Source organism: Ricinus communis, chromosome 4 (assembly GCF_019578655.1).
Source record: "Ricinus communis isolate WT05 ecotype wild-type chromosome 4, ASM1957865v1, whole genome shotgun sequence".
Classification (NCBI taxonomy): domain Eukaryota; kingdom Viridiplantae; phylum Streptophyta; class Magnoliopsida; order Malpighiales; family Euphorbiaceae; genus Ricinus; species Ricinus communis.
This window is the reverse complement of record NC_063259.1, coordinates 22,054,476-22,066,694: the sequence shown is the minus strand read 5'-3', so window position 1 is coordinate 22,066,694 and position 12,219 is coordinate 22,054,476. Positions and strand designations below refer to the sequence as shown.

General features: G+C 29.3%; 2 protein-coding genes across 2 annotated transcripts; both read right to left on the bottom strand.

Annotated features, from left to right (window-relative positions):
- Positions 1-1,937: 1,937 nt before the first annotated feature.
- On the bottom strand, positions 1,938-3,111 carry LOC8258976. The gene is made up of 2 exons (XM_015728611.3): positions 2,520-3,111; positions 1,938-2,255 (listed from the first exon to the last, which is right to left on the bottom strand). The coding sequence occupies exons 1-2, from the start codon at positions 2,623-2,625 to the stop codon at positions 1,981-1,983; spliced, it is 381 nt and encodes a 126-aa protein (XP_015584097.1). The 5' UTR covers positions 2,626-3,111; the 3' UTR covers positions 1,938-1,980.
- A 2,950-nt stretch (positions 3,112-6,061) lies between these two features.
- On the bottom strand, positions 6,062-9,256 carry LOC8258977 (repressor of RNA polymerase III transcription MAF1 homolog). The gene is made up of 11 exons (XM_048373445.1): positions 9,097-9,256; positions 8,933-8,988; positions 8,736-8,806; positions 8,565-8,614; positions 8,089-8,162; positions 7,925-7,987; positions 7,434-7,521; positions 6,961-7,023; positions 6,813-6,892; positions 6,593-6,664; positions 6,062-6,495 (listed from the first exon to the last, which is right to left on the bottom strand). Exons 2-11 carry the CDS (start codon positions 8,962-8,964, stop codon positions 6,417-6,419), a joined length of 672 nt encoding a protein of 223 aa, XP_048229402.1. The 5' UTR covers positions 8,965-8,988; positions 9,097-9,256; the 3' UTR covers positions 6,062-6,416.
- Positions 9,257-12,219: the final 2,963 nt, after the last annotated feature.

Below are 12,219 nucleotides of genomic sequence, written 5' to 3'. Positions count from 1 at the left end.
ATGTCGGTATCCATACAGTAGTCGATAAAAAAAATAAAAATATTAGAATATCTTTCTTCATTTATCGTATCCATAGATAAATAATATGTATATATCAGCGTTAAATAATTAAAAAATATCCGAACCATTTAACTGTCAAGTGTAAAACGTTCAAACCGTTGCTTACGTAAATTATAATAACTGACTAATATATTTATTTATTTCGCACTTCTACCTTAAGAAACCAAAAAATAGTAGCGAGACAAAATTTAAAAGTTCACGACCCTCGACTAAAATTCATATCAAGCCACCACCGCGGTATATTTTTTTCCATATTGAAACCCTAGTTGACATTACTAATTATTCTATTTTATACCATAACATATTTAGAGTGTGCTTGATTCAGTTAAATAAAACCTATTTCGTAAGTTAAATAAAACCTAATTCGTAAGATTTTATTAACAGCTGCTTATAGCTTATTCAAACTAAAACAACAACTGATATGATTAGCTTGTTTTAAGAGATTTTTTCCGATTGGTGATAATAATTTTATTTGCAAGACAAAATAATCCTCTTTAATACTCTTTAAAACTGTTCTATGTTTTTAGATCTCTTTTCTTTTGTCTATGAAAATATTCCTTAGGTGAAGTGCTATATATGTATTCTTTGCTGCAAATTGCATTTATCTTTTACTCATTATTAAGTGCTAATTTTTTTTGGAAGCCTTGCATCTTCCACTAGATAATAATAGACTACTCGTTAACAATTTGCTTGACTTTTTTCTTTCTTTTACATTTACATTGTATTTAGTTGAAATTCATAAAATTTATAGAATTTATTTGTAAATCTAAATTTATATATTTTGAATAAAGTGAAAGTTAATTTAAAATCTTATACAATCAAATTTATGTGGAATTAATTATAATTAAATTAAATTAAAATAAAATAAATAAATTTTTTAAATAAATTTCACATTAATTTATCAATATATTGAATAACACCAATATATTTTTAAATAAATTTCAACCAAAACATTACTATTGTTTTAACTCTTAGGTCTATTCTTAATTAGTTATTTGATATTAACAGGTCTATCCTTTTTACCATAAATTCGTTTCCTTTTCTCTAATTTCTTTTTGCTAATTATCTATTCTTTAGTTAATACTTTCACATAAAAAGAGAAAAAAATGATTTAAACTAAGAGTGAATAAATTAATTAATTAATTTTTCTTAATAATTAATCATGTTGCCTTTTATTTTTTCATGTTGTAGTTATATTGTTGTTTGTTCTTCCATACATGGAATTGACTAAATAATTAGATAAATTTTTTATAACAATTAATTAATTATTGATAATATGATATTATTTAATTTATTTTATTTTATATGTTTATTTGGAAAATATAGAATAATTAAACAAAACTTTGATACCAATCATTTTATACTATACTGATAAGTTAAATCAATCAGTTTAATTTCTATTTATGTGTATAAAGTAATTTATAATGAGTCGCCATTACTAATCTGAAATAAAAAAAATTATTTTGTAAATTGAAAATGTTGAATAAATTTTAGATAATACTAAATAATTCATTAATTTTCTTAGTATTATAAACTCTACATTCCACATCAATAAATTCAAACACGAAAGGTTAATTTTAAATAAATACATTTAATAATATCCATTTTTTCACTTTATTCTTAAAAGAAAAAAGAAATTTAATTTAGGATATATATCTGCCATCAAACTAAGCTTCTGGTTGCAAATAGCCAAAAACTAATGTTTGTTTTATAGCTATATTTTTCTTCTTCTTTCTTTTTTATTTTCTCTATATTGACCTTCTCTACATCCCAACAGACATGAGACTTGATTTTGGTGGGAACTAGAAATTCGTCACCAAATGCCCTATGGTGAATATATATATATATAATAAAAGAGAGGATCATTGGGTAGTAAATACTTGCAAAATAATACTCTTAATTAATCCTAATAATTAATTATTAGTTGGTAAAATGAACCAAAAGAGAAACAAGAAAAATGCAAAGAGACCCGCTGAGGAAGACGAAGGCAAGTGCGCCACTAGCTGAACTCAAAATCTCTAAAGACTCGCCTAACATATGGCTTCTCTTGTGTTTGTCATCATAACCATAACACTGATAATCCCAGCCATTTTGGGTTCTGCTGCAACAGCTCTCCAACCTCTCCTTCATCCTCACTTCTGCCATTCTTTCTCTTAGAGCTCCCATGTTTGCATCTACCATATTTGCAAATGTCCCTGCCAACCAAAACCAATCGCTATACCATTAAGAAAAGATTGCATGTGAATGAATCTGATTTTACTGATTCATAATCAGTATGGAAAAACTCCTCAGAATAGATGATGTATTTAAATTATGAAATTACGATGACAAATCTAAATCACTGGTTGATTATCTAAGTTGATCAACTTTGCTAACTAGCTGAAACCTCTGTCCAGAGAGAGAGAGAGACTACTGCATATATAGAAAGAGAAGGAAGTAATAATCATGTATGCATATACCATCATCCCTAAAGCTTTTAGCTCTAACTTGAGGGGACTTGACTCCCTTGAACCTGCTGCAAAAGCGAAGCCTCAAGCTGCAGGAAGATGATAGAGAGGAAGACATGTCATCTGTAAGGAAACAAGCTTATTTGGAGGATTTTGGGCATCTGCCAGTAGGTATAAATATTTATTTACTTTTGGTAACGTTTATCACTTTTATCAATAAAGAAGACATGTATATGTTCTGGGCTTGAAGGGGTCCAATGCCATGCACATCTGTAAATCATTTAAGAATATTTATATGTGAATTATATAGAATTTTATCATTTTTTTAATAGATTTGTATTCTTTCAGCCCCAATTCACATGCCCCATTTGGCCTCAGCTCCATATAGGTCTTTCATTTCATTTCTTTTTATTTTCTTTAAGATGAAGATCTGCTCATCTTTGTTTTAGATTCCAGGACGTGACAAAGTTTCTATGTGTATTTACGTTTTTTTTTTTTTTCTTTTTAATTTGAAAGGAGGCCATAGCCTAAAGCAGCTACATATTACAAAATTCATGGAATCGAAACTCCAACACTGTTCTGGAACATGATACTTCTAACCTAATCAGGGGAGCAGGGAAGTTAAGAATACGAGCACCAAGACCATATAATTGAAGCCCAAGTTGGCTAGCTAAAAAATTGACGACCATAACTTAAGTATGGAGGATAAATAAGCTTTAAAAAATTCTAATGAAACTTATGTTCCTGAGCCATTCCATCTGAATTTATGTTACAATCTAAGGAGCTTCTTTAGCTAGCTTTATATGTAATATATTCCTACACCATTCCTGAATTAATTGAGCAAGGGCTTCAAATTTTATCAACTTGTTAAGAAAGTATTTAAGTGCCTTACTTGGATTACATCAATGAACACAAGAAAGAAATAAAAGATTTATATGTATAAACCATATGCATTGTAGGTTCGCTATTTTTCATGCATAATTTATAAGAAATCAATTTACAGGTAAACTTAGTCTATAACGTTACAGTATCTGTAGAATTCTTAACGTCAACTTTAAACAGTGCAATAATTATTTCGTATTTAACGCAAATAGCTGTTAAGGTTTAACTACTGCTTCACTAAGGAAAAACATTCATTTCAGCACCATACCAACTTGACTCAACGAAATCGAACAGGAAGGAGAAAAATAAAATAATTTTAAGACTAGAGAACATGAGCCCATTTGTCCAATGATCTTTCTGATTACAAAGAAGAGAAAGGTCATATCATTTCATGTTGTTCAAGGCATCTCATGTAATGGTGTCTGTAAAGATATGGAAGAAATATTCCTGAGGGCAGAATGATTTAAATTCTCCGCAGGAACGTTGAGAAAATGGTAAAAAGCAAAAGAAAGATTAGTGAACTACTAGGTTTGGTAACAGTGCAAACATTGAAAGAAATGCAGTCCATGTTGATTGACTGAACTTTTAAAGCTTGCTATTAAATTAAGATTTCAAAATCGAATTATATTTCTCTCACTATTATTATCTATCAATTATCTTTAATAATTAATATAAAGATAACACTTCGAACATAAATCTTTTAAAAATAACAATAATTTAATTTAATATAATATATATAGAAACAATCACAAACTAAAGAAGAATAAATTAAATTAATGAATGCAGAGTATGTGAATTGAGAAAGTATTTATCCATGCATGTGAGTCCATAGAAAGAGAAATGGCTTGTAATAGTTTAATCCAACTTCCAAATGCCGTAATTGAGGACTCACTTATCAGAATAGGACACATCTTTTTCTTTTGTCAAGAACCAATGATTTCTTAAATGCCTTTTGCATTATTCTCCATTGCTAGAGAGTAAAGTACTCATTAATATATGATTAGAAAAAAGAAAAAAAAAGTACCAATAAAGAAGATTTGGATGCAATTATATGGGATTAAGGGATAATTAAGGGATTATGAAACAAGTGGTCAGGTGGGATAATTTGAAGATCTGATAAAAGCATATATTATATAATATAAAACATAAATTAAAAAGAAGGAAGTGGCAAGTGCAAGAGATCTGATACAGCCAGTTTACCAACAACAAGTGGCATACACGTACGAAGATTGTTATACTGTTCAATTTATAATGTTTCTCCACGTAGCACTTTTACAGAGAACCCCGTTATGGGACAAAGGTTTTCCTTTCACGTATTACAAGAACAAAAGAGACGTATATATTACAATAATACTAATAGATACTCCAAATAAGGCATAATTTATGTTTTAATTACTTACAAGGTTCAATGAATTCTCTATTAACCTAATGCACCTATAGTTGACATGTGGAACAAGAACCTCTATATATATATATATATATTACACAAATGTTTAATATATTGTAATGACACATTTCTTTAACAATAGATATTGTCAGTATGCTAGGAAATGAAGGAAATTTTTTTTTTTTTTTTTTTTTTTTGAAAATAGAGAATATATCGATATATTTGAGGAAATTTGAGATCTCAATTCTTTACACTAAAGTATGACCACTAGACCAAAATCGGGTGATTATTGTAACAACAGTGATCCGTAAGCACCTGTATAACAAAGAGAATAGAAATTTGAAGCTGAATTTAAAAAAAAAAGAAAGGCATTTGCTATTGTGTTGGAACTCGACTAATTGAACAAAACTTGTATACAGAGTATTCTCGTTAATTTCCTAGGTGGCTACTTAGATAATATGTACCAAAAGAAAATCAAGAATAGCTAGTCAATAATTTATTATGTCACTAGGATTGGAGCTAGTGTAACCACACAGCATCAGCATGTACACATACCCTTTACTGCCAAAAGAATGAAAAGGAAAGAAAAAGAGGAAAGTGTTGGAAGTACAAATGTTGGTTGTTGATTGATGATGAAAAAGCATTTGTTGTAAATAGGGTGGCTGATCATGAATCGAACCATATTATTATTCAAATACTTTCTTCTTTTTCCACTAATTTCATGATCATACCTAAATGAAACAAGTGTACCTCCTTACTGTACTTTGTTTTAGTTATATATGGTAATGCAGTTAGGCAGATAGAATGGGTGCATCGAGGGACAACGATACCTTGAAGGATCTTTCAATTAGCTTACCTAAGATTACGTTGCTTAATTCTTTTTCTTCCTTTGTTTTTCCTTTTTACTTTTTTGGCCTCTTCTTCTTGGCAATGTGTTAGGTGATATTAGTTGATAAGAGAGGAAATTTGCCCTGTATCTGCATTTCACTTGTTAATTACTGAAACACAATTCAATTGCACCCTAAAATATAATGCCACTTTTGAGATCCAGGCCAACAAGCACCAAGCTGGATCCCCCCCCCTGTGCCGGGCAGAAGAATTATCAAGGAAATGCCCCTTTTCAAGTTGGCTGAAAGACTTAGAAACAAGTCCTGTTTAAGTTCCTTTTATGTATTTGCACAATCTGGATTTCATTCGCATACAAGACAAGGAGGCCATCATCATCATATCCAATCCAATTATGAAGTTCAAGTCATCCAAGAAACCAAGAAATGTGAACAGCATCTGCAGTAAGTGGAAAATCAGCCTAAGGGTAGCTCCACATATACATACATATTACAGAAAAAGCACAGCAAAAATAGCAGTATTTGAGAAAGAGGAGTTATCCTCTGACAGAAACTTAGATACTCGCATCTAATCACAAGCCTAGCATAAGGTTTCAAATACATTTTACAGACACATTCTTGCTTAGTTACAAGAGGATAGTAACTAGTGTACAGGAGTAGAGATGGACGGGAGTATAAAGGCTAATCCTACTGCTTAGGTGCTGTGAGTATAGCACTGACAGGAGAATAACTACAAACAGATGTTAAAGGCCTTCACATATGAACATCATGCTAATAGTCTTTGGCTATCAGCACTCACATGTCCATGCCATCAAATATCTCATCTTCCTCATAACTTGAATTGTTCATAAGAAATCCCTCAGCCACTAAGTTACTGCCACAGGAAACAATGATGAAGCAAACAATGTAATTTATGTGCTTTGAAGGACCAAAAAGGAAACTAAATAAATAAATAAACTGCATAGGCCCACCTTAAACAACAGAATCGGAAGCTTACAACACGCTTTAATTTTCTATTGTAGAAAAAGAAACTAAAAGACCAACTGCGGAAAAAGAAAACACTCTGAAGTTAGAACTACTCTTTTATTTCATCTTCTTGTAGTACGGAGTAGCAGACAGAGCAACACCAAGAGTTCATAGACTAACAGCTTAAATGAAATCAAGAAGATGACACGATTCACAAATACTCACATTGCTCCTTTCTCAAGAAATGGGTCTGCATCAGAATCTGGAATGTAGCTGTAGATTTCGCATTCCGCTAGTTTCACAACCTGCATCACAATGTATCATAATACTGCCTCATAAACAAGCAGCCTTCATAACTTTAAAGTATGCTCACCTCATCCAGAGCCTTGAATAATGTTTCCAGCAGGGAACTACCCTCATTTTCGTTGATCCATTCCTACAAATAAATGGAGCAAAAGAAAAAAAAATGTGAAGATGACAATATTAAGCATTCTTTTACACTAATTATTTCAAAAACAGGCAACACATCTTTCTCACAAACAAAAAACAGAAACAATAGCAAAGCTTTCTCTGCAGCACATGCAATAACCTACCTAAACACGAGTTAGCATTTCCACCTAAATAAACTAGTTTTTTCCATACCAATCTCACAAAGATGAGCCAGATAGCACAATTTCATAGTTCAGACAAGCTCACTCCAGGCAACCATAAATGCAATTAACCAACTATATATGTATAAGGCTGATATACAATCACGCAAAAACCTTCTTTCTTGGAGAAGGCAGTGTCATTTTTTTATGGACATGTATTGCTCTATAGACATAAATGAAAAAGATTAGCTAATACCTTAGATGCTTCAAACATATAAGTATCAAAGATCTGCTTAAATGTGTCCCAGCTTTCCTCTGTGAAGAACTGGTGAGCATTCATGGCACTGCAAACCGAGACATCATAGTATATATATATAGAAAAAAAAAAACTATACATCAGGGCATCCACATAACAATCCTGAAATAATTCAAATTTGAAACGAATAAAAATCAGGCCAACCATAAACTAAAAAAAAATCAGGGAGTAAGACGAAAAGAAAGGCCGACCACAACAATGGCTGAGATTAGATCTGGGGAATGGAGAGACTTGAACTCTCAGCTACTAGAGCAACAGTTCTGTGAACCGTCCGTCAAACCTTTTGACAACACTCCCTTTGCAGTTAAAAAAGGATTATATAGCGGGATGCCATGTCGCCAAAGAAGCTGTCCATGGCATTACCCATAATCCTCCTTTTAACATCATTTAACTAATATGTATTTAAGATAGGGCATAAGGTACAGTCTTACCTGAAGTCATAATCCGGATACATGTGATAGAGAGTAAGAACAAGATAAATCAATGTCTTTCGGCTGGAATGGGCACAAGGGAAAAAAAAAACAGTCAAGGAAATTTCAAACACAACTAACACAACAGTCTAACATTCACAAATCTTCTAGCTGACCAACAGCACCTGGATCTGCTCAATAAGTATTCAGCCGGCGAGGATGAGTCAGTGTCCGAAGACTTCCCGAGATAATCAAGGATCTGAAGAGAGACTGATTCTTAAGAATGTAGACATAAGAGACCAAAAAACACACTGATAATCTGATATTTAGAGATTGGGAGATATTAAAATGAACCTAAATCCCCATCAACCCAACACATTTATATAGTGCACATTTGATTCACCTTGGAAACTATATGGCAACAGAAATCAATACAGACATCAAATTCCAAGAACTTTAACCCTATTTTAATTTCCCACAAAATTAAAAAAAAAATTAAATATCCTTCTCAAATATTAATTTTAGAAACACTTTCAGCTATATATCATTCTCAAAAAAATTAATTTTGTTCAGATATTAAAAGACATGCCACTATCCCCTAGCGGAAACTTAAAAGCAAAGAAACCATATATTATATCACATGTTATGTCAGTTAAATTACCTCGTGCTCCAAACTAAAAGAAAGCTTTTTGTCAGTTCCAGTATGTTTGCCTTCACAAAAATACCAATCAATAAATAAATAACAACATTTCCCATAAAAAAATTAAAATATATAAAAACATAAATGAGCAAATTTCATAGTTTAAAAAGAACAACAAAGTTTAGGACTTACAAGAGTAAGCTTCAAGACATCCCTGGATTGTGCGTTCTCCAAGATTTAAATTACTTAAGAACTCATTAATTCTAAATAATGAATAAATAAAACAGAATAAGCACAACTATAACAAAAGAAAATCAAAATTTATCTAAAAAACATTTCAAACTCAAATTTCAGATTCACGGGAAAATAAAACGATATATCAAATTTACCGTTCCAGAGGAGTGTATTCTAAGAACTTCATAATGCCCTTCACTAAAAAAAGGTCCTGAATCGAGGAAAAGAAAACCAGAGAAAAGAACCCGCATTTGATACAATTTACACAAATTGGCAACACGCGAAACAAAAAGAAGAGAAATGAGATCAATATGCGTACCTTTTAGACGACTATGCTAATTTCCTAATTCGCAGAAAATGATAGCGGTTTAATCGAATTTTAAAGTATGGGATCGAAATGAAACCTAAATTCGAATATTCTCGGGTGAGATTTGGGGATGAAATTTGATTTTGAAATGATACTTTGTCGTTTTGTGGATGTTAGAATTGGGATAAGAGCCGACACCATTTTGGGCCCGGATTGGGTCAATAGCCTGCCTATTAACAGACTGAAAACGACGGACATGGTTTGGCATTGGGCTAGCTTCGTAAAATAGACCGGTGGGCTACATGTACTGTTAGGTATATATATACATATATATATATTAAGAAATTTACATAATTTACGTTTTTTTTTTACAAAATATCTTTTATACGGTATTTTTCATTTTTTTATTTTCATATTAGTCTTTTTATACTGAGTTTTTTTTTTTTTTAATTGTTCACCAAAATAGGTTGGATTTTAAGGTTTTCGATTATGAGGAACACAATTCTAGCGTCGAAATGAAGAAATGACGTCGGCAGGAGGTTGAACCAGTTGCGGCAGCAAGAAAGCGGCTTCTTCTCCCTTAACAATTTTCAGGAGCTCGCCGGGCAGCTGGAGGAAACAAATTTGGCCAGTGCTATAGTGGCGATTGGTGGCAAAAATGGTAATGAATGGTAGAAATGGGGAAGTTGCGTTATCGAGGAAGATGAAGGAGACGAGAGGGCTGCTTTTCGTTATTTGTTGAAAAATGCAAACTTTCTTTTCATTCCCTCAAAAACCAAGCCAGCTATAGTAAAGCGCGAATTTTTATTATTTTATCCATTTCATTCTCTTTTCATTTTCTTTTATCTAAAAATTATAATAAAATGCTAATTAACTCTAATTAACACATTAATAATAATAATATTGCAAATGCTGGTTATACATCAATCCATGTTATTGATTGTGTTCCGTTCTAGCCGGAATCTCTCATTTTATTAAGAAAAACGGAACAAAACCAAAATTTCAATCTTTTCGAACCGGGACGATCAAGATTAACGAGATAAGTCGAGATGAGGTAACTTTATAAAAAAAATTATATCATTGAATTGAGTTAAGTAGTTCTAACTCAATAAAATTTTTTCTCTCTTTATTAATAAAAATAAATTAAATCTAAAATCTTAAAACCAAAAATCTAAAATCCTATATAATAATCTCTCTATCTTTATTTATCACCTCATCTTGTGCTCTATAGTTTAACCATGCATTATTTTTACTAATTTGTTAAAATATTTTTACAGTTTAATCTATATTGTTTAGTAATAACAATTTAAGATGTATTTGCTTTTTTTCATGACTTTATATCACAAGATACTATTTTGTACCTTAGTCAATTGTATTATATAAAAAGATTTAATTATTGTAATTCTATAATAATGAAAGGTTGAGTTTATATTTACTTGTTATCTTCTAATATGCTATTTAATAGATTATGGGTAATAATTTATAGTGTTGTTTTTTAATGATATATATATATATATATATATATATATATATATATATATATATATATATATATATATATAATGTGAAACTGTCTCATACGGAACGCTAAAATTCTACGGTACTAAATATTTCGTTCCAATAACAAATTCAGAATGACGGCTTAAATGAAATTAATAACTTTGATATCAACTATATACTAAATAGACTTCAATATAAAATATATACTAAAAGATAATTTAATATATTAATTTTATATGATAGTGTTATATCACATGTATACTAAATATGTACTAAATAAATATTAAAATATATAAAATTCATACCAAAAATTTAAAATAGATACTAAAAGATAATTTCAAATAATATTTATATATAAAAAATTATAAAATAATATGATATAAAACTTTCTAACTAATTATATATATATATATATATATATATATTAAATCTATCAAAATATATGAAATAAATACAAAAATTAGAAAATAAATACTAAATATAGTTTTATATTTCAGTTTTAGATACTGATACTAAAATATATAAAATTGATATGAAATATCCAAACTATATGTTAAAAAGTAATTTAAATTAGGCCAAACTGGCCATTCCGGTCGAGATTAACAAGATAAGCCGAGATGAGGTAATTTTATAAAAAAGTTTATATCATTGAATTGAGTTAAGTAGTTCAACCCAATAAAATTTATTCTCTCTTTATCAATAAAAATAAACTAAATCTAAAATTTTAAAATCTAAAATCCTACATAATAATCTCTGTATCTTTATTTATCATCTCATCTAGTGCTCTATAGTTTAACCATGTATTCTTTTTACTAATTCGTTAAAATATTTTTGCGGTTTAATCTATATTGTTTAGTAATAACAATTTAAGACTTATGTATCTGCTTTTTTTTTTTATGACTTTATACCACAAGATATTATTTTGTACCTTAGTCGATTGTATTATATAAAAAGATTTCATTAATGTAATTCTATAATAATGAAAGGTTGAATTTATATTTGCTTGTTACCTTCTAATCTGCTATTTAATAGATTATGGATAATAATTTAATATATTAATTTTATATGATAGTGTTATATCACATGTATACTAAATATATACTAAATAAATATTAAAATATATAAAATTGATACCAAAAATTTAAAATAGATACTAAAAGATAATTTCAAATAATATTTATATACCAAAAATTATAAAATAATATGATATAAAACTTTCTAACTATATATATATATATATATATATATATAATGTATATTATATACTAAATATATCAAAATATATGAAATAAATATCAAAATATATGAAATAAATATAAAAATTATAAAATAAATACTAAAATATAGTTTTATATTTCAGTTTTAGATACTAATTATATACTAAATAGATACTAAAATATATAAAATTGATATGAAATATCCAAACTTGATGTTAAAAAGTAATTTAAATTAGGCCAAACTGGCCATTCCGGTCGAGATTAACGAGATAGGCCGAGATGAGGTAATTTTATAAAAAAGTTTATATTATTGAATTGAGTTAAGTAGTTCAACTCAATAAAAAAATTTCTCCCTTTATCAATAAAAATAAATAAAATCTAAAATTTTAAAATCTAAAATCCTACATAATAATATTTG

Bases quoted from the DNA above. Each gene is read 5' to 3' on its own strand.
- LOC8258976 (XM_015728611.3), bottom strand. From the start codon at position 2,625: ATGTCTTCCTCTCTATCATCTTCCTGCAGCTTGAGGCTTCGCTTTTGC. The intron at 2,256-2,519 runs GTATATGCATAC...TTTGGTTGGCAG, and splicing joins TAAAAGCTTTAGGGATGATG to GGACATTTGCAAATATGGTA.
- LOC8258977 (XM_048373445.1), bottom strand. From the start codon at position 8,964: ATGAAGTTCTTAGAATACACTCCTCTGGAACG. The intron at 7,988-8,088 runs GTGCTGTTGGTC...TGCCCATTCCAG, and splicing joins TACTTATTGAGCAGATCCAG to CCGAAAGACATTGATTTATC. The intron at 6,665-6,812 runs GTGAGTATTTGT...CTTTTTCCGCAG, and splicing joins TTTCTTGAGAAAGGAGCAAT to TTGGTCTTTTAGTTTCTTTT.